The following is a 22,523-nucleotide window of genomic DNA, read 5'->3' on the forward strand; positions in this document are numbered from 1 at the left end:
CATTAAAATCCAATCTGAGCTGGGTCAGAAGCCGCTGGTTTCTTATGCTATACACCACTGTCTCTGAAGGCTGATAACCTCCGAAATACAAATAGAAAACCGTCACATGGTTCATAGCTTTCTGGTTAAAGACCCTCAGATGCCAAATCTCAAAGTGATGCAGTAAGAGCCAAGCCTGCTCACTCCTACTAGGGCAACAAGATGTTTAAGCTTTCCTGGTGAGATCATTTGGTGGCCTGGGAGCCTAAGTTAAATCACTTCCTACCTGGAAATGACTCTGGCTTTCCTACACAGAATAGAAGCACTATCACCATGATCTCTTTTCCAATGGGGTAGCCACAGACTGCCTTACTGCTGAGAGCATGGCAGATGAGAATGGGGGAATCACCCCCTTCCCAAACGAGACCTTCTCCCAGAAGCAAGTTCCTTCAACACTTGGCAGAAGCTCTACCTAGTAGCCAGCTGGACTCTGGCAGGGTGCAAGACTGTTTTACCTCTACAGACCTATTTTCTCAGGTAATTGCAAGTTTCCAGAGCATGTGCAGAATCAGAACACACAGCTAAGCTATCATCCTGTCAGGTTTGCCCAGTTCATGCTCACAGCCTTATAGGAAGATTATTTATGCTAATAAATACGCATCTCTGTGTCATAATCCATTTAGGATGACTGAGGCATTCCTGTCTAATATCACACCGTGGTATAAAGTGTTAAAACATCAAAGGCCTGAGTGTCAAGTGAGTTTTACTGAAAGGAGCAAAATCACCTAAGCTCCCACTATCCAAATAAAGAAATAGTTTGCAGACATTTCTAGTCTTTTTCATGAAAAACATTTAGAGATCAAAAAGAGCAAAGACTGAAGTGACAATTTCATGGAAATACATGTAAGGACAAAACAAGGCCAAGACGCTTCCAGAGGAGTTCACAGGGCATTTTAATTGTGAGGAAGGTAGCTCTGTATAAGGCTGCTAGAAAGAAGGCATTATTCTCATGGTGGTGGCTCACAGCAATCTGTTACAAGATGGACTCTCAGCCCTGTGCCTACAGTGCATCAGTGAGTTCTAAAAACGTCTCTCCTTCCTGAGATATTTCTGGGCACAGGGATGAGTGAAATGCCCCATGGAAAGTCTATGACACACAAACTGCCACGGACAAAAGCAGGTGTAAATGAACATCTCTTGAAGTCACAAGAGCCAGCAGCCAGAGAATGGGCTTGGGAGTGGAGGGGGGACCATGGCAGTGAAGCACCCCCCATTCAGGACAGGCTCTTTGCAAACAGATGAGCCTCTCTCACTCTTGCCACTTCTAGCACCATCCTGGGATCTGAGAATGGCACTGGGGTGCAAAGTGGACACAGGGGTTCCAGATGCCTGGTTTCTTTATTCTAGGGAGGCCTGAGGTCCCTGGCGTTCACATTCTTTGAGGTGTCAAAGCTCTGCAGCTCCTTACTGCCCCAGGGGCCAAGGGGCTGCTTGGTAGGACGTAGCATGCCGTTCCTGGGAAGTCGCCCTCGGCTGAAGGAATAGTGGGTGCACTGTCTCCCGTGCAGCTCTTCTGTGTATGTTTGAGTCTCATGAGGAAACTGAGGCAGCACTGTCCTCTCTGGAAGAGGCAAGTGTCAGGTTTGGGGAGCCAAGGCAGGCGTCTACACTTCTGGTTTTCCACCCATTGACCCCCTCTGCACTTCCTTGCTATCTCTGCTGTTTAGGTAAGCAACCCCATGGCCAGCACCCTGAAGTGCAGGGGGGTGCCCAGCAGGGCCTTCCCACTAGCTACTCTCTGCCTTTGCAGGCGGATTCCCATGGAAGACATTCCAGAAGATGACGACCAGTGCTCAGCCTGGCTGCACAAGCTGTACCAGGAGAAGGTGGGTACACTGGGATGTTGGTGGTCCCTTTCCCGCCACAGCTGTGGATGCCCTATGTGGCCCTGATAAGCCTTTCCTATTGGTGAGATCTCAAAGCCAGCTACTAATGCTAGAGCTGACACTCTACTTGGCAAGAGGGAAAGATGAAGGCAAAATGTTCAAGGGGCTTCACAGAAAGAATGAAACCATTTTGTGTGTGTAGTAGACCAACCTGGAAGTAATGCCCCCATCTCTTCTTGCCTGTGGCCCTCAAGGACACTCTTGTAGACAGGGAGCTCACTTTAACCATTGAGTTGGTCTTGATTGCCTCTGGGTCCATACTTGGGTTGTCTGTTTGACCTGGAGACAATGCCGGAAGCAGGATGCAGCACTTGAAGGTCACTTGGCCCTCCCTTATCTTATGTTTGTCTGCTGTCCAGTTCCCTTGGGCTCCCTACTTGCTCTTGCTTTCCTGAGAGGACCTTGGCTTTCATTGCTTTCCTTCTTCCAAAGACACCTGCAGGATAGCCTATGGGAAATGTTTTGCTGTGACTTATTCTAAAGGAAAGAGAAGTCCTGAGTATGCCCTGTCACCCCCGGTGAGCAACATCCCGCAGACTCTCTTGGCCCTTTATCATTTGTGCAGTCTTCCCTGGGCCTCAGGGAGGCTCCAGGATGTCAGACAGGCTGCTGGGTGGTGGAGGGGTGCTATGCGGAAACTGACAGGAGCCTGTGTTGAGAGGCCAGAGTGACAGTACTGTGTGTGGCCTTGGGGGTGGGGGGGCGCTGCAGGCAGGAAGCTCAGCAGGACACTCACTATAGGCCAGCTGCAGTGAAGTATTTCATTTCAATCTCCCACCAACCTGTCCTGGAAGGAATCACTGCCCCATTGGACAGACCAGGAGCCCAGGCTTAGAGCCTAGAGTCAGGTAGGTATAAGCCAGGCTGGTTGGCCAGAGCTCAGCATCTCCTTCCTGCATGTGGCTGCCTCTCCATATGAAGGGGTAGCCAAGCAGCCCTGAGAAGGCAGTGGATGCCTGCAAAGCTCCTCTGTAAGGTCCTGCAAGAGGGACCCCCATGTGTATCTGGGCTTCCTTAGAAGTGGGGCCTCGGGAGGGAAACATCAGAGCCCAGCATCATGTCTAAGGTCCCCTTCTCTATTCTCCAGGATGCCTTTCAAGAGGAATACTACAGGACAGGTGTCTTCCCAGAGACTCCCCGGGTACCTCCACGGCGGCCCTGGGCCCTAGTCAACTGGCTGTTTTGGGCCTCGCTGCTTCTCTACCCTTTCTTCCAGTTCCTGGTCAGCATGGTCAGCAGTGGCTCTTCTGTGACGCTGGCCAGCTTGATTGTCGTCTTCTGTATGGGTAAGTAGAGAGTGAGAGGCTCAAAGTAGAGTCAGTGGTACCTGTCCTGCTGTCATGTAAGCATCCAGCATGGGGAAGGCAGGGAAGGCCCAAGGAGGATCTCCAAGCAGGCCATGTGCACTGTTCCTGAGGGGCAGGCAGCCTGCCAAGCCACGGAAATGTTCAGAGATGCCTGGAGCCCAGGCCCAGAAAGAACTTCACAACCTGGTTGGTCCCGCCTCTGGTTCAGAGCTGGAATTCCCTCTCCACCTGTTGGAGGGTGAGGCAACGGCTCCCTGAACTACTCCCAGGATGGTACTCTGCCTCCTGTGCCCTGCAGAACTAGCAGATGGTTCTCTGCATTTGAAATGGGCCCAGGCCCCTCACCGAAGTGTCTTCATTGTGACCAAACAAGGATGCTTGGTAGCTACACTTTTCATTATCCACAACCAGTATTGTATGCCAGTATTGTCAAACATCAGTTTCATCTGTACAGTGAGCCTGTGTGCGTGCACATCGCCATTCGTCCCTGAGCTGTCATTGCACCCGATTCTAAAACCAAGGTTGCAGGTGGAGCTGGGTACACGTCCAAGGCTTCAGAGTGTAGGGAGTTGTCCTTGGTTTTCCAAGACTAAGGAGAAATGGCACACAATCCAAGACCAGCTTAGCTGATGCTTACAATTTGTAAGCGGTTTTCCTGGGAGGAATCTTTCGCCCCAGAGTCTGCTTAGGATCCTTCTAACTCCCTCTCCTGTCTCCACAGCCTCCGTGGGAGTTCGATGGATGATTGGTGTGACAGAAATTGACAAGGGCTCTGCCTACGGCAACATCGACAACAAACAGAAACAGAGTGACTGACTCAGGGATGTGTCACCTCCAAAGGGAAACTTGGGGAACTGGTGGCCTCTGCAGAGCCTGCTTATAAGGACACGGTGATTGAAGCTGGGGAGCACCTGCTGGGACAAGCAGAAGTCACAGGCTCTCCAGCCATGGAGTTGAGGCTCAGAGCTAGACGGGGGGAGGAAGATGCTCTTAAATCTTTTTTCCCCATGTGATTTAGCAGGTTTTGGCTTGCTTTCTTTTCACTTGCACATGTGTTTATGCATGTGTGTAAGGCAGAGAGAGAGAGAGAAGGAATGTGCAGTTGTTTATGCACCTGGTTCTGTGATAATTCAAAGGGTATTTGAGGCTGCAGGGGAGGGCAGGGCTGGGGATGGAGGAAAGTGTTCCCTGTCATCCTTTGGTGCTGAGTCTTCTGCAACCTTTGATTGTCAGAGACAGTGAAAAGTGCTTTAGGTAAGATGACTAAATTATGCCTCCAAAAAAAAAAATTAAAGTGTTTGTCTGGGTCATCTGGCGTATACTTACAGACTCTCCTCCTTCCACTCTACCCTGGGCTGGGGTGTTGGAGAAGATGACTAGCTGTGCTTGTCAGTAGGGGCCTGCTGGGCAGCCTGGGATCAGGCGCTCCCCACATATCAACACATTTGGGTGGGTATGACAACAGTGACATTCTGCAGCAAAAGATGTTTAAGGGGGAGCTCCTCAGCATGAAGGCAAAGATGCCAGTGCTGAGACCAGCTCAAGGCTTCCCTGCGACACAGCAAGGCTTCTGAAGGGGAGCTTTGGCTTTCTCAGTCTTGCTGAAATGGAGTCCTCCAGTTTGTCTTGACAATCTGCTCGACTCCCTGAAGAAGGTGGTCTTGAAATAGGACATAAAAATAAAGGCATTCTGCAGGGATATGCAAGATGGCTTCACATCTACTGCTCAGCTCAATAGTAACAGAAGATGGAGAGCCCTCAAAATAAGTGCAGGGTCGTTTACAAAGGTACGTCACGCTTTTCCAGCACCATGGCCAGCCACCCAGGAGCCAATGCTCCTCTGATTACATCCCAAGGATAACAACGCCTTGGGCTCTGCCTGCTTTGGGGTTCCCATCTGCCTTCTATTTTACACAATGGATGGTTTTTACTCTTTAGTGGCTCTGGTGGTCTTGGGAGTGACAGCCAATGGGGAGGACTTCTAAAGACTGTGGACAGCCATCAGAGACCAAAGGCAGAAAGAAGAAAGGAATAAAGAGCAGGAAAGTTCCAAAGGGAAACAATGAAAATACTGGATATTGTATCTTTTTAAGCTAAGCTGCTAATGGCACTTGAATTTATGGGCATTTGAGATGAAACAAGTGTCTCTCCCCAAAGGCAGGTACCACCACCTGGTTACAAACCTATTTTGCTGCAGTTACAGAGGGATGAATTGGCCCATATGAAAGCTGGCCAAACAGTCCACCAAACAGTGACCAAAGTCTTGCCCTTTTCAGTCATGTCTTACATGTTTGCTCAGAGTCACTAAATAACCATGCATGACTGACCTAGGTAAGCCAAGGAGTTACAAGTGTTCCAGAGCTTTCTCTCTGTTTGCTTAAGGGACAATCATGTATTATTGATACAAATAGATGGATGTGAATCTGCAGAGGTGAGAAAAAGAAAACATTCTGGCTTCTTGTGGGACACAGTTGGCTAGCCCAAGCCTAGTTTATACCTGCCGGCATCCCTAAGGTTGAATGAGCCCAGTGCATCTGCCTACCTGTGTATCAGAGCACAGAGATCCATGGGCAAAAGCCTGGGGGTAGCTGCTTGGGCAAGTGGGGCCCTTGGGACGGACACTCAGGCATGTGTGTTGTGTTCTATGAGTGCCCCCTCAGGTTTGTCACTGGTCCTAGGGCCATCCTCAGCTGGAGCCTGAGCCAGGCATCCAGAGGTACCCTCTGAGGTATCCGAGATGTTCTCAAGCTGCACATCCAGATGTCAGATACCACGCTGACATCCAGCAGGCCATACTCCTGCTCAGAGCCTGCTGGTTACCTGTGCAGTGAGAATAACATCTATGCCAAAAAGGCTCAAACACCATTAAGCAGGGTGAAGGATCAGGAAGCTACCGCCATGTTGCCACTTCTTGAAAATGCTCAGCAATCACCTAGTGTACTAAAAGTGGGTCATTTTCTCCTTGTCTTCTGTTCAATACAGAGGTGATTTAAGTTCTAAACACACTTAAAGTCACAACACCTGAGACTCTACAGGGCCCATAAATGTCCACTTTTTTTCTGAATTGCTCTGGTAAAAAACAAAAGAGTAACAAAGAAACTAAGGCTACCGGCTAGTGCCTGTGGTGCCGGGTTGGAGAAATTTTAGGAAGAACCAAGGGCACTAGTATTTTACATGGCCCTGGAACACAAGAGGAGAAAGAATGTGGTGTGCTGGGAGTCTGACAGCTGCTTGTTCACCTTAGAGAGAATCATTAAGCACTGGTACTCCAGAAAAGAACCTTATCACCCTTGCCCACCTCTCCCACTGTACTCCAACCCCCTCAGGTGGAGTGTGCATGGCAATCACTTCAGCAAGTAACTGTTTGGGCTCTCAGAGTATTTATTTTTCTATTAATTAAAAGTCCATGGAGTTTAAGACATCTTTTTGTCCCCTAAGTAGAGTGCCATGGACTGAGAGCTTCACTTCTTGTTTGTCTAGCATGCCCATCTTTGGCAGAGCTCAGGTCAACTCTGCTGACAGCCTCTTCTGCAATTTAAGATGGCAGAGAAAAAGTAGGAACTTATACTCTATCAAGAAAGCCATGTGAGGTCAGGGTCTAGAACTGCGGGGCACATCCCAGACTCCTGCAGCCTGAAGGCGGGAACTTAAGCACTTCTAAGACATGAGGCATTTTCTTTGCGACTCGAGGTGTGAGCAGGAAGAACAGTCTGGTGCTGCTAAGTCACACAACTAGTTGTGGAGGAGGATGTGAGCGACGCCCACCGTGAGACTATCACCTAGCACCCTTTCACAGAGAAGGCAAACTTTCTCAAGTGGCCATACGTAGTACTGGAACATCTCAGCTGCCTTATTCTCTAGATAAATGTAAGCTAAACCTTGAAAGAGCAACTTACAACTTAAAAATCTAAAAACACCAGTGTTCTTCTAATATATGCATCTGCATATGTGTATCTGACAATGATTACGTGAACTCTGATGAAAACTGGCCAGGGAAGTTCTTGCAGCACGCTGTAAACTGAAAAACTGCCCAGCCAGCCCAGGAAAAGCAGGGTGGGCTCCACACCAACTTTAGAACATACCCGTAAAGAAAATAGAAGTGGAGAAAGGTGGCCAGTCAGAGTTCTGTGGAGGCCCTACTCCTGCTCAAAACAAGAACGTGGACCCAGCACTCTCCAAAGCACTGTGGACTTCTCACATATTTGCTAGGATACAGTTGAAGAGGGAAAAGCAAACACTGGGTTCAGCAGGTCCTGGGGAGCATAAGGAACGTCCTGTGTGGAGGAATACTCAGTGCCACATTGAGCTGCATTAGTGTTTGAAAACGTGTGAGCTGAGACATGCCACACTCCTGCCTGCTCATGTCTAGCTGACTTCCAGGCCATCACATCCTCCCTAGAGTGACCGGAAAAGGACTTGCCAAAGGCAACTGCCCACATGACTAAGAAGTCACTCATGTTGTATGTGTTTGGCCTCCATTAGCAACTGTTTTACAACACCTTAACTGAAGTGGTTCTCGAGTGCTGCTTACAGGGAATGAAATAAAGCACAAATATGCTACACTCGGTGATGAGCTGGCATCAACCCTTTCTGACACCTTGGACCTTGCCATGGCTTACAGCAGTGAGCAGAAGAGACAGCTATGATGACAGATGCTGTCAAATAGGACTGACGGTCCCAATGACGGCCTTGACTCTTGTTTTGATAAACACTCTTACTCAAAACAAAAAGGTTCTAATGTTTACTGTCTGGCTTTGGGCGTGAGCTGACTGTCCAGGCGGACAGCATGCATGTAGTAACTAAAACACCTGCTTTGTTGCATGGCCGTGTTAGCAGAGACCAGCGTCTGGCCTCTCAAACTTGGGTCTCTTTACCCTCTGCCAAGCTATCACTCAGGGACTTCCTCTTGGTTCTTCCCCATATAGATATGGTGTCTTGCAAGGATGTCAGAAATTGGTTGCCTCAGCAGGGTGATTTCCTAAAAATACCTTCAGAGATTTAACTGAAAATAACTTTCTGAATAATTTCTCTATTTTGGTCAGGATGAATAAGGCTCCAATCCGACCCTTGCTGTGCATGCTACACAGAAGGGTCAGGCCAGCAATCTTTGCGAACAGTAGTTCTCCAGTTAGGCCTGTGAAGAAGGCAAGGGACTCCATCAGCACAAAACTCCAAGCATGCCTGGCACCCGCCAGCACTCTCCATGCTCTGTCACCACGCAAGCCCCAATTCGTGACTTCAGCACCTCAACTGGGAGTGTGAGCTTAAAAACCAAACGCTTCAGGTGTTTTGGGGTCTTTGCCTTTCAAAAGGCTTTGAAGCAGTGGACAGACCATTCACAAGAAGGTAAAGCTATCTTTACCTTCTCATGAACAGTGTTACTTTCTCACTGGGCCCAGGACACTGGGCACCATTCATAGCATCTGTCAACAACTGGCATAGTCTCACTAGGCTATCACCTCTGAGCAGGGATGACGCAGTGCCTGCCCTGTTCTTCTACCATGGCCACAGGAAAGGGCACTTACTGAGAAGCCTCAACAACTGAATTTCCATGGTCTTAGACTGCCTCTCCTGAAGCAAAAAAAAAAAAAAAAAAAAAAAAACTATTCTTAAGCACGATTATACCAAAGTAAATAAACACTTTACATATAGTCAATGATCGAAGTTGCACAGTTCCCAGGGAAAAGCCAATCTGTTCTCCAGTAGAGGGTAAAGAGTGACACGCTAGGCTTTTCTTTGTCCCTCCAACCTTGATAGTTTAATATTAAGGTTGGGAGGCTGTGAACTGATTTAAAAGCACCTATTTAAATCTTTTCAGTATCTAGAAATACCTCGGAGAGCTGTGTTAGTAGAGGTTTTCACTGGTTAAGACTCTTGCAATTTTTACCTTTAATGTAGTCTCCCTCTACATGTTTCAGTAAGTGGATATTCCTGAAATTTCTGGCATCTATGTTATGCTCAATTTAAGGAGCTGAGTGGTATGAATACAAAGTTCGGGCTGCTGAGAAACAGTTCCACTAGATCTCTAAAATGAATTAAATTCCTTATATTCCACAAAGCTGATTTTAGCCAGATCTTTGCCAAATAGCCTAAGAAATCGGTGGTATTTCAAAGCGCCGTTCTATCTGGGTCCTTGCAGATGATGACAGAGAAAAGTTGATGACATAGTCCAGTAGCTCAGACTTCAAGTACGTAACAAACAAGGCCACAGTACTAGAGAGCACTCTGCCTGGGGAGAACGAGCAGCCGAGAAAGAGCAAAGGCTTGGAGAGCAACTCCACTAGGACCTAAACCCAAAACTCCAAGGACGGTATTGCCATCCTGCAGAAAGAAGTCAGGATGTGATGGGAGCAGCTTCTTGTTTATTTGTTTTGTTGAGGAAAGAGGACTGAAAATAGGGAAGGGCAGGACATACTCAGTTCCCGTCAGGAAAGGAGGTGCTCCAGGTAAACAATAAATTCCTGTCTCTTGGCAACACCAGATGCACCCTGGGCTCAAGAGATTATGTGAACTACTAAAGGGATGACCTTTGAGGAAACCTACTTAGAGGAAGAAATCAACTTGGAGGGAGGCAATTTAAAGAGGGAAGATGAAGATGAATGAACTACAAAGACTGCTTTGCAGCAGCATTCTGGGACAAATTATTAAAGGGATGACTTCTGAACATGTAAAAGAAAGCAGTGGCGGCCAGGAAAGGACAAAGGAGCCCTAAGGAATGCATGACGCTGGAATGACCGCAGGCAACTTCTCAGACACATGATCAGACTAGTGCATGTGAATTTTGCAAGGTATGTGGCAGAACCATGCAAGTCTTGGGGAACATGCAATGGATGGTATCTTTTTAACACAGAAGAGAGAGCTGGTAACTGGACGGCAGTGTCAACCTGGGTATTGTCTCTCTGCCATACTGAATAGCAATCTTTTCACATTTTTCATTAATCATTTCATTAATTTAAGATTAATGAACTGTGTGGTAGATACCACTAGAAGGCTACTAGTGGCATCTAATTTTGTAAAATTTTATATGTAACATTTTAATTTGGGAAAACGTAGCTCTCTCCTCCCATGACTCACTCCATATCTCTGGGGAAAGTGGAAAGGCCTTATTGTCCTGCCACCTCCCTTGCCTCGCTCGTCATAGCCATGTGTCCCTTTCCTGCCTGCCACTTCTTCAGCTCTACTCTCTTCCATGCTCTCCCCTTCCTGGGCATCTCCCCTACATACCCAGCACAGCATTTCCTTAGAAAGGCTCTCTTCCCTCACTAGCCCATTCAAACCAGCAGGGGAGACAGAAGGACAGAGTAAGGTGGTGTCTCATGGTCTCTCCACAAGGATAGGGGCCACAGCTATTCTGCTTCATTAATGTGAGTGTAGCTCTACAGCATGGAGTGCAGTACCCCACCATGGTCAGAACACCTATGATAACCAGTTCTGACAAACTAAAGGGGAAGTTGGGAATTAGCAACTATTATAGAAGGAACTTGGAGGCAGAGATGAAGGAACTGGAGTGAAGGAAACAGCCAGGTAGATAGAGTACAGATCAGCAATACAATCAGGTTGATTGCACCTCAACAAAGAAAAGTATTCTTGTTAATTAAAACCACTCTAAAGAAGAAAGTAGCTATCAAGAAAGATGATGACTAAAGAATAAAGTACAATGTCAACAATGCCTCATGGAGTGGTGTAACACAATCACCTTGTCACTTTGAGGATAACACAAGAAAAAAATGGAAAGTGGCATGTGTTCGCAGTTAACTGCCTCTAAAGCAGATGGTTTTAATGGACTAAGAACAAATTACGTTATAATATCTGAAAAGAATTGTGCTTCTACAATGGACAGCCAGCTCAAGAAGAGAAAAAGTGATGTAGCAAGCATGACAGAGGGCCTCCCCAAAGCAGAAGTATTGAATGTTCTGAGAATTCAGGGGGAGGCTGGGGATTTGTGAAGCTATGAGCCTACAGGGAGGGATGAAGTGACAAACACTGCAAGCAGAACATATCATAGGAGTTTCCATCATGGTACTGACTGACTGATTTGCATCACAGTGATTTCAGAAACCACACTAAGAGGAGAGTTAGTTACCTGCTTCAACAGGTTATCAGTAACAAATGAACTGATCCACTTGGGAAAAATATGCTGATCCTCCTTTAACAGTAAAAAAACAAACAAAAGAACAGGCTTCAAAAGACACAAACTACCACATTTCAGAATGCATTCCTGAATAGTAAGCTTAAACTTTTCCTTTTGTACAAAAACTTTAAACACCCAAACAGTACATAAACACACAGGAATTTCCATGGGCCTTTAACACCCCGTTGTCCCTGGGGGGTGATCCCTAGCTTCACTGTTCTGCCCTGTCTCTGAAAGTCCTGCTTCAAAGCTGCCTTCAGAAGCTGCAATCTGCTCACAAGGAACCAGTCTTGTCACCTAGCAAATGCCACATGTAAAAAGCACAGTCCCACGTCTTAGTCCAGAAATGAAATGGATGAGTAAGGTAGCATTCAGAAGGACTCGTTTTAATGATTACATACTTTCACGTAAGCTCTATAGGCTAGGAAGAAAACAATGCTTCTTAATTCTGTTCAATGCTCTACAGCAAAGGTTGCCAAACTATAGTCCCCCTGGTCAGATGTGGCCTGCTGTGTGCTTTGTACATCATTTTTCTGGGGCATAGCCAAGTCTGCTCCTCCACCATCCATCCTCTTACTGTCTACAGCTCTCTGTTGCTCTCAAGCTACAACAGCAGAGCTGAGTAGTTGTGACAAAACTGCATGGCCCACAAAAGCAAAGGTATTTACCCTCTGGCCCTTACAGACTTTGTTTGCCAACAATGCTTGGAAGAATGCCAGCAGACCAAGATTGCTACTTTAGAAGGAAAAGGGGTAGCACCGGTAGCAATCTTGCTACCCCTTGCTTTTATATCACTTTAGCTTACAGAGAAGTCATCTTCAGAATGCATTCAAGACACAGGCACTGTTTGTAAGTGACTAAAAAAATTAGCCTGTCAGATTTTCCCTTTTTGTTCATCACTGCCACCTTCTAGCTAAAGAAATTTTAAAAAGATGAGTAAATTAAACTCAAAGCCTGCAGAACAAGTAAACAACAAAAGTTAGTGTGAAAAAAAATAGAAACAGAAGCCAGAAAATAAGACAATATTAATAAGTCGATTCTCTGAAAAGACCAACAAAATTGAGAAGCATCAATTTTACTTAGCCAAGAAAAAGAAAGAAGACACAAAGAAGAAAACTCAGAAATAGAAGGATACATCATTACTAGCCTTACAAAAATTGAAATTATTGAAAGTATTACAATGGACATCTGTCTATTAAGACATCAGACAACTCAGCCAACATGGACAAATTCCTGAAACTGACAGAAAGAGAAATAAACCTGACCAGACCTGTGATGAGTACAGCATGAATTAGTAACTTAGAATCTTCCCACAAAGAGAAATCCAGGCCCAGCTAGTTTCATGAGTAAATTCTATTAAACATTTAAAAAAGAAGGTTTAGTGAAAAATATCAACACTTCACCATCTCTTTGAGAAGCAAAGGAAGAGGAAAACTTCTCAACTTGTTGTAGGAGGTGTCAGCATTACCCAGAAACAAGAACAGAAGATCACAAGAAATAAAAACTTTAGAGCAATGTCCTTCATGGAACACAGAAGCAAAAGTACTCAACAAAACACTGCATGTGATTGCAGTGACACATGAAAAGGAGCGCACTCTGTCTGAAGGTGTGGCTCAGAGTGGACCACTTGTCCAGCACATGCAAGGCCCTGCATTCCATTCCTGGGGAAAAAGGGGGAGATGCTCAATGATCAACATCCCCATGAATGCAAAAATCAATTAGTTCAATTAATATACACTAGCATATTTCATATTCATATCTGAATAAGAAATTAAGAAATATTTTCATCCACAGTATCACAAAAAAGAATACAGTATTTAGGAATGAACTGGACTTGAAGAGTGGTACACTAAGGATTGAGGATATGGCTCAGTGGTAGAGTGCCTGCCTAGATACACAAGCCCTGGATTCCATCAAGTTGTACACTGAAAACACAAAGCACTGTTGAAGAAACTAAATACCTAAATAAATGGAGAAATATCCTGTGCTCATGGATTGGAAGACTTAAAATTAAGGTAAGATAACATTCCCAAAATTACTGCATATATTAAGTGCAATCCCTACCAAGATCCCAGCTGCTTTGTTTTTGTTCTTTTATAGAAATTAACAAACTAACCCTAAAACTCACGGAAAGGCAAGCAACTCAGAAGAACTAAAGCGATCTTGAAAAATAAGAACTAAGTTGAAGGACTGACATTTCCTGTTTTATAGAGACTTACTACAAAGCTATAATAATCAAGTGGTACCATATGTGATGAACACACAGGTTAACTGAACAGCACTGAGAATCCAGAAGCGAACTTTTGCATTTATGGGTAACTGGTTTTCCAACAAGGATGCCAAGGCATCCAGTGGAGAAAGAAGAAATTTTCAACAAATGATGCTGGATCATACCAATGCCCACATGCAAAAGGATGAATTTGGCCCCCTTATACATAAATTAACTAAAACTGCACGATAGGCCTAATTGGAGAGCTAAAATTAAAACTCTTAGGGAAAAACGGGAGTAAATCTTTTTGACCTTGAGTTGAGCAATGATTTCTTAGATATGAGCACAAGATACGAGCTCAAGCAATAAAGAACAAGACAGTAAAACATGCTTTAAAAAGTTAAAAACTCTGCTGCTTCAAAAATGAAAAGACAAGCCACAATCTGGGGAAAAAACATTTACAAATCAAGTACCCAGAATGCACAAAACTCTTATACCTCAGTAAGATGACAGATAATGGGCAAAAGACCTAAAGAGACATTTTATCAAAGACTTATGAATGGTCTATAGGCACACAAAAAGATGTTCACCACCATCAGAGAAATGCAAACAAAACCATAACAAGACAGCACTGCATATTCAATACACTGGCTATTATCAAAAACAAGGACCTCAATAAATGTTGGCAAGAGTGTGGAGAAGCTGTAGCTCTTATATGCTGCCAACAGAAATACAAGATGATACAGCCCCTTTGGGAAACAGTTTGGAAGTTTTTGAAAATGTTGAACATATATTCACCAAGTAACCCAACAATTCTAACTCCCAAGAGAAGTAAAAACATATGTCCGTACAAAGATTTGTTTGTGAATGTTCAGAACAGAATCAGAAAAGTAGAAGTAACCCAAAAGCCCAGCAGGTAGCAAGTGGATTCCCTTGTGTGCATCCACACAAGAGAATAGTACTCAGCATTAAAAATGAGCGCAGCCCTGATCCACACTACATTGTGGATAAATCTCAGAAATGTGCTAAGTAAAAGGAGGCAAATATGAAAAGACCACACAGTGTTAAGACCCTACTGATATGAAATCCCCAGAATAGGAAGATTCACAGTTACGAAGTAGCTCAGTGGTTGCCTACAGATGGGGGTAAGAATGGGGAGCAACTATAAGTGAGTCTGAGGTTTCATTTTGGGGAGATAGAAAGGTGCTAAAATGAGATGATGACAATGATGGTGATGATGGCTGTGCAACTACAGCAAGAAACTGCTTAATTGTACCTTTAAAATATTATGCAAACTACATCTCAAAGGCTATGAAAAAACATCTTAAATTTAAATAAAATTCTAAGTGTTTGTATAAATCCTTCTGTGATGCCAACACTCTCCAGACATTAACTTCCTGGCTGAAATGATCAACTATGCTGGAGGGAGGTGATTCAGAGCCTGCTTGAGAAGTGATTCAAATCAATGATCTAAAAAGATTTCAGGAAGCTTTAAGGTCAATCTTTTAAAAAATTTAATAGCAAAAAGAAATAAAGAACACCATCAATGACATATAATTTGGCTAGTTTAGGCCACTAACTGCTGAAATTCAGTTTACATTCTGAAACAGAGGTTTTCTTATCAAGAGCTCTTCAGCAATACTACACTGACCTAGCACCTACACATCTTGGTTTAAAAATAAATGGAGCCCCCACATGTGATAACAAGGCTTGAGCTTTCGTCTCTTACAAATTTGCTGGTTAACAGAAAATAACAGAAAAAGGGGGATCTTATACATTAGTGTTGTTACACCTATGTCCTCCATTGTCAACAAGGAGACCCTAGATCCTAAAGGAGAACCTGGCACAGTGCCCCACTGAGCAAACCCAGTAGATTGCTTCTGCTGAGGAGCAAGAAGTAGGAAGGACAGACCTCTGCATCCTGACTGCTGTCTCTTCAGCTGGGAACCATTAAAAGACAATAGAACTTATCTTTCCTAAAATAAACCATTTATTGAAAAAAGAACCTTTTCTTGAATTTCACTAAACAACCTTTTGCATAACAAACCTGCAGCTTGCCAACAATAACAAAAAAGAAAGTTTCACAGTCAGTGCACTCGACAAACAGGAGATTAAAAACAAGGTCCAGGACACCTGATAACACTACAACTTCTTTTGAACCCAGGAAGCTCAAAAACACTACACTGATGTCATGGTTCTCAGTCACACGAGAAACAGAGGAGACAGAGGCGATGGTCCATGTACAGTAGTAACGGCACTTAACATGCAGCTTCTTTAACCTCATGGACACCATCACTCAGGAGGGCCCTGTGCCGCGTCAGACAACAGGAGCAGCAGGAAAAGTGACACTTGTCACCTGTGCAGTCTTCAGTCTTGGAAGGTTAAAAAGGCTATGCTGCTTCCCAGCAGTCTTTATGTAAATATTACATACAGTAGTGATTTAGGGGATTTTCCAAGTCCATACACTAGTAGGCCATGGACTGGTTAGCTTCACTCTTCATCTGTGCAAACCTGTGAGGAAGCAGGAGAGAGCTGAACTCTTGCAGATACAAATGTACATGTGTGCATACACACAGTTCCAGCCCAACAAGGAAGGCCCATTCGTTCACCCTGGCACCAACACCATGCTGGACAAGGAGGGTAGCTGCGTGCCAGCTCTCAGGGAAGCCTGGGAACTGATCACTGAAATTATTTTCTCAAATGTGTGTGCACTATCAATAAAGGTCAATATGCCTTTATTGATAACTACAAAATACTTGTTCTTTAATTACAAGTCCCAAACATCTCTGCAACTAATCCAGCTGCTTGCTTTTAATCCAATTCATGAAGAATGTTGCCCACTGTGCCTTCTGTCTTGTGGTCTTGTGCAGGCCCTGTCAGGTGGTTTTCCAGGGTCCTGTTCTCAGCTATCCTTATGATTCTCCCATGTACTCCCTCAGGAACACTTCTGTTCCCAAATCTGCACCCTTGCCCATTTTCCTTTTGAATGCCAGCCCCAAACACCAAATGGCCATCTGAAATCTCCCAGGTGTTCCAAACACACCTTGAACTTAATCTCCTGAAGAAGAACCATCATCTTTCTGGCCCACCCCTCAACAAGCTGCCCTCTTGCCTCATAGTGGTGAGTGGAACCCCATGACCAAGCCAGGAAGCTGGGGGCAACCCTAAACTCCTCCCTCAACTCACCTTCACATCTAACCAGTTCCTCAGCCAATACCATTCTCACTTCTAAATACTGCCAACTAAAACCCTCCCTGACAGTACATTCCCAATCCTCCTACTGTATCAGCAGTTCCTAACTAGTCTCTTTCCTCCAGAGTGATCCTTCTAAAATTCTATTTAGTCATGTTATATTTGCAATAACCTGAATTTCCTTCATATTGCTACTGCTTGTTTTTCTGGCCTGATCTTTTGCAATTTTTCTTACCCACACACAGCTCCTCTGGGACTAAGTCTCTCCATGCCTTGTCATTTTGTCTGCCCTCCCATTACACACCATTCTTGCCTGGCCAAACCCTCTCAAACAGGCTAGGTAGGTCACTCTAGGGAAAATAATACCCACAATTATCTGACCACACTGAGTTCTTCTCAGTAACCTTATGGTGCAGCACACATGCCGTTAGCACAGCTCCTGACATAACCTGGTAAGGCCTCCCAACAGACCACATGCTCTTAGGAGTGGAAACTATCCTGTCGGCCAGCTGTGTTTACAATGTCACTGAAGTGTGTCAAGTGCTCTATCAGTCTGGTACAATAAGGCATTTAGTTCCTTCCATTTTACATACAGGTATTTTAGATTTGAGATCGAACTTCCTTAAGGGCCAGATGCAAAAGTGAACGTGAATACTTAAACATAAAGACCAGCTCAGTAGTCGCCAAACCTTGACAAAAGAGTGGTCGAGGAGCTGGCTGGCCGTCCACCTCAGCTTTGGGTCACTTTCCAGGCAGTGGGCAAGGAAGCCCTTCCCCTCAGGGCTCAGTCTTTCGGGGACCGGCGGCTTATGTCCCATCCCCACCTTGTACATGATTTGAAAGTTGTGTTCATACTCATGCCACGGTCTCTACGAAAACAGGAAATCGGGTTTAGTATCACATGACAAAAAAATGTCACAAATGCTCAAGTTATCTATCAGAGGTCAGTAAACCTGCATCACAAGTCCAAATAACATAAATATCTTAGACTTATGACCATGTGGTCTCTGTCACAATTTATTCAGTTCTCTCATTTGGTTACAAAAGCATCTACAGACAACATACATCGGTGCTGCTGTGTCTCAATAAACCTTTCTGTCTGAAAACAGGTGGCCAGTGGAGTCTGCCAACTCCATTTGGGACGTGCTGTTACTGCGGCATTATCTAGAAGCCACTATCATGCAACTAAACAACGTAACATATGAAATGACAGAAAATGTCACTAAGACATGAAACTCAACAGTTTCCTTACAGGGAGCCTTCATATGCTAGCTTGCTGAGTCATGAAAATTCCACTAGTGCTGAGCTTTTTCCATTATGATCATAGGAAAAGTGAGAGTCAGAGGGAAAGAATTAAGTTTGCATAGCATCCTAATTTATGTACTATTATGTACTCATTGCTAGTGTGTACTCTTCAACATGAGCACATGTTCTGACTACAGTGATGTAGGAGTCATGGCGGTCTTCCTATTTCAATGCTAACAGAAAGAACAATATCTACTCTTTGCTGAGCACACTCTTATGTAACTGGTCAGCATGTTTTCAGCATCTGCAAGGTACGGTTGGATATTGATTTAACTGATTTCCTAAAAGCACTTAAGAGGTTTCTAAGTTTTCTGCTGTACAAATGATACCACCATTATTTATCTGTGCTCTACCTATCATCTCTCTCTCCCATGGCAGACTCTTTTTACCATCCCTGTAGTTCTGTCTCTCACATCAAAAAGATGGAACCATACAGTAAGCAACCTTCCCAGTCTGGAGTCTCTTCTCTTAGCCATGTGTACTTCAGGTACCTCCATGTCTTAGGGGAGTAATATTCCTTTGGATGGACTAACATAGTTTGTTAACCCATTGAAGGAGGTCCTTGTTTGCTTCCATGTTTTGGCATTTACGCAGGTTCTTGTGTAGATGACAGTTTTGGGCTTTGTGTTTCTCTTTTTAACTGCTTGCTTCTCTGTTTTAATTAGAGGTTTGTGTGTCTTTAAATTCACTATACTCTATGATATTATAAATACCCTTTCCCTAGTTTGTCACTTTTCTCAACCTTATATGCTTTGACGGGTCACATTTTAATCTCTAGTCATGTTCTCTAGCAGAAAATGTGTCCACAGAATTTATAACGAATAATAAAAGTGCAACTACTGCTTTGTGGACAGTGTAGGCTGTGCTTACCTTGCCAGTCACCATCTCTATGACCACACACCCCAGACTCCAGATGTCTGCTGCTCGCCCATGGCCTTCTCCTTTAGCACGGGTAATCACTTCAGGCGCCATGTAAGCTTTAAAAGTCACAGATATAGTTGATAGAAATGGGTTATAAACACCGCACTATGCATTAATAACATCAAGTGATAAATTAATGTTCGTATATGTGTGTGTGGCCCTTTTTGTTGTAGGTATTTTTTTTTAATAGGGATTTGCACTGATGCCTGAGTCAGCCTGTACCATGATCCTAATTACATTTCCTGCATATGTGGGAAAATAGGTGTGCACCCCCCACTCAAGTTTTCATTGGTTGAGATGGGGGAGTAGTCTAGTTTACTTTTTGCCAAAGCTGGCCTCAAACTGTGATCCTCCTTATCTCCGCCTCCCAAGTAGCTATGATTACATGTGAGCTCTGCCTGGCCCAATAAATTAATATTCTATTAATACTGATTCCCCAAGTTACATAATAGATGCTGAACACTTAAAAACAGGTATTTCAAATCAACTTATTGAAGGAACTTTTTAGAGACAAAATTCTTTTAAAGGGTACTTTTGAGTGTGCAAATTTTCAAATAAATTGTATTCATAATGAAAACAGGAAATTTAACTTAGAAAGGAGTATGCAAAAATTTTTGGTACTAAATGGTCAAAACAAATAATTACCATTTCAACTAGAACAGTTTTAATAATACCAACATAAACAACAAAAAGTCTTTCTGGGAAGAAAAAGAAGCTTCTTTTTCTCTCACCTTTAGTTTTAAAGAAGAAAGTTAATTGCCCAGTCAAACATCTGCTCTCCCCTAGCATGGGAGGGAGTGGCTCCCACCTGGACTGGAAAGGCAGGGCTGTGCTGACACAGAAGGGTAAAGGGGAGCCCAGGGACCATGCCACTGCCCCAGGTCAGTGCACACCAGTCAAGCTGCCCTACCTGCTGTCCCCAGGGTGCTGTTCACTTCTCCAGGCATAGTCTGGGCATTATTCTTAAGCTTTACTGAGCATCCAAAATCCCCCAGTTTAATTAGTCCAGATGAAGTCAGGAAGATATTGGCACCTAAAAAGAAATAAGCAGTCATTAGCACCTCTGAAACACAGTGTGGGCATTTGAATGTTTACTTAGTAATCTAAGTTACCAGAAACTTTGCTCACCACATGCAATTATAGAAAGTTTCATGAACCTTATTCACAAATGTTAATACAAAGCAACAAAATTTAATATTGGGGAAGATAACGCTGACCAATAAATTCTGAACTGAAATACACTCAAAAATTCTAAAATTAAAAACTCAAGACATACTCAAAGAGAAATTATATACAAAATACACGTTTGTGGTGGTCCACAGACAATGGAGTTATATGCAATTAGCAGCTCCCATACCAGGAAGTAGCACGCAGAAAAAAACCATCACACGCTGAGGAATGCACCGTGGTAACTCTGGGACTATTCTACACCTATGCACTCACAGCCAGATCAACCACAAGGTATTTGATAAGGACACCAGTGAGCTAAACTGATTCAAATACTCAGGGATTCTCTCTTTTTTGGGGGATAGTGGCGGGTGGAGCAGTACTAGGGTTTGAACTCAGGGCCTCACACTTGCAAGGAAGGTGCTCTACTACTTTAGCCACTTTTTTTTTTTTTTTTGCCTGGGCTGGCCTCAAACAGCAAACCTTTTGATCTCTGTTTCCTGAGTAGTTAGGATTACAGGTGGTGTGAGCCACCTGGCCTCAGGGATTCTCTTTATGCCATGAACTACAACACAAAGGCACTGTTTTTGCAACAATGCATAGAGCCTGAGTACAGTGTATACAGCAGAATGGAAATGGGAAACACCATGGATTGATAAGGAGCCCATTAAACATATGCCCAGAATTGACCTCAGAGAGCAGAGCCATGTGGTAGACAGGCAGGTAGTCAACAAGACTGACACAGGCTGGGTGTCTCACAGAGAGCCACATTACAGAGCAGGGACAATTCTTATCCCCAGAACAAAGCAGTTTCTGGTGCAATCCCGAACAGCCCAACAGACTGAGTCCAATTCCTGGTCAGAAGTCAGGCCAATTCTTGAGTAAATGTGTTTAGGTTAACCTCAGACTACATGACAGAACAGAACTCTTTAGGGCTGATTATGGGCAAAAGTACTCTCTTACTTAAAGTATCTCTAAGACTCCCCAAAGCAAAGGCAAGGGACAGGGTGCAGTGAAAGCGAATGCCACAGTGACAGTTCTGAGGGAGAAGCACAGCCACTCCACTCAAGCCAGGAGAGTGAAACACACTTTCATCAATCACCATGACCAAATTGACCTTCAGCAGAACTCTAATTTGCAGATTGGTGTAAGTAAACCATATTCCTGTCTCCAAAGACATGGAACATATTCTGACTTCCCAGGCAATTCTGATTTACTGTCATTTTACATAGTCACTACATTTATGCATAAATATACAAAGACCTGACACAGGAAAAGAAAGGCTGCTTTTGTCACAACTGTCTAAGAAGCACAGGCCCTCTCAAATCAGTACAAGAACAATAAACTTCATTCTTGGGAAGCAGATTTCTCTAAAAGTAATGCTGAATTAAAAAAACAGAGCAGACTTTTCTACTTATGGAGGGAGACATGGGTTCCACATTGTTTCTCAATACGGGCTTGTGACAGAAGCATAATTACGGTAAAGCTGTATGTATGGGGACAAGTACAGAGGGAATGGGAACAAGTGTCTGGAGCACCTACTAGGTGTGGGACACCAGGCGATGCCCGGAATTACCTTTGATGTCGCGGTGGACGATGCCGTGCTCGTGCAGGACATTGATGGCAATGGTGATCTGCTTGGAGTACAGCCTGATGACGTGTTCCTGGAGCCCCAGCCTTGACACCTCCTCCAATGTGCCCTCGTCACAGTACTCCATGAAGATGTACATCTCTTCCTGTGGGAGAACAACACGTAGCCCTGAGTTCATGGTTCCCCTTACACACATGATGGAAACTCAAGAACTCACAGGCCCACCCGAGGAATCAGCCTTCTTTCTGAGGTGACTACACTGGCCATCCTAAGCTAGTGTGCTGTGCAGCAGTTATGTTGGGCTCTTCTGCAGAGGGGCCGCCTGCCTCCTGTCTGGAATTATACAGCTCACTGGGGTGGGAATGCCTCCTCCAAATCACAGGGGATAAACTGTATAATCCTCTGAGATGAAGTGTGCCATATAATCTCAGACAGGAACCAATGAGGTTGTCCCTAAAAGTATATTAGAAGTACTGCAACGCATCCTTTTCAAACATGAATATACTTGTGAAAACATGAAAAATGATCAACACCCAACTCCCCTTGGAGGCTCCGTCCTACACCAAATGCTCCAAGTAATCCTCTTTCCCTCAGTGTGTTTATCTCTAACACAGGGGAAAATGAACTCAGGTTTTAATTTTCTCTCAATTCACAGAGGTTTCTTAAACACATTAAGAAACATCAGTACCACTCAATGGTGTACTGTAACGGAGAAAAGTGTCAAGCAGCGTGGAAGGGCACTTGAGGAGAGTCTTCTGAGTGGCAGGATGGGTTT

The 22,523-nt window shown here is 44.3% G+C and overlaps 2 protein-coding genes across 7 annotated transcripts in view; one reads left to right on the forward strand and one right to left on the reverse strand.

The window, feature by feature from the left end:
- The window catches only part of Agpat4 (1-acylglycerol-3-phosphate O-acyltransferase 4), a 102,226-nt gene extending 97,684 nt beyond the window's left edge, over positions 1-4,542 (forward strand). For all 3 annotated transcript variants that reach the window (XM_020168843.2, XM_074070945.1, XM_074070958.1), the window contains 3 exons: positions 1,790-1,865; positions 3,013-3,211; positions 3,954-4,542. In XM_020168843.2, the coding sequence (XP_020024432.2) occupies positions 1,790-1,865; positions 3,013-3,211; positions 3,954-4,048 (370 nt within the window). In that variant the 3' untranslated portion in view covers positions 4,049-4,542. The remainder of the gene's footprint in view (positions 1-1,789; positions 1,866-3,012; positions 3,212-3,953) is intronic.
- Positions 4,543-15,069: 10,527 nt separating this feature from the next.
- Positions 15,070-22,523, reverse strand: part of Map3k4 (mitogen-activated protein kinase kinase kinase 4) — a 109,047-nt gene continuing 101,593 nt past the window's right edge. For all 4 annotated transcript variants that reach the window (XM_074070935.1, XM_074070918.1, XM_074070928.1 and 1 more), the window contains 5 exons: positions 21,734-21,893; positions 19,901-20,023; positions 18,940-19,046; positions 17,454-17,633; positions 15,070-16,083 (listed from right to left, as the gene is read on the reverse strand). In XM_074070935.1, the coding sequence (XP_073927036.1) occupies positions 16,063-16,083; positions 17,454-17,633; positions 18,940-19,046; positions 19,901-20,023; positions 21,734-21,893 (591 nt within the window). In that variant the 3' untranslated portion in view covers positions 15,070-16,062. The remainder of the gene's footprint in view (positions 16,084-17,453; positions 17,634-18,939; positions 19,047-19,900; positions 20,024-21,733; positions 21,894-22,523) is intronic.

The sequence above is a fragment of the Castor canadensis genome, chromosome 1 (genome assembly GCF_047511655.1).
Source record: "Castor canadensis chromosome 1, mCasCan1.hap1v2, whole genome shotgun sequence".
Taxonomy (NCBI): Eukaryota; Metazoa; Chordata; class Mammalia; order Rodentia; family Castoridae; genus Castor; species Castor canadensis.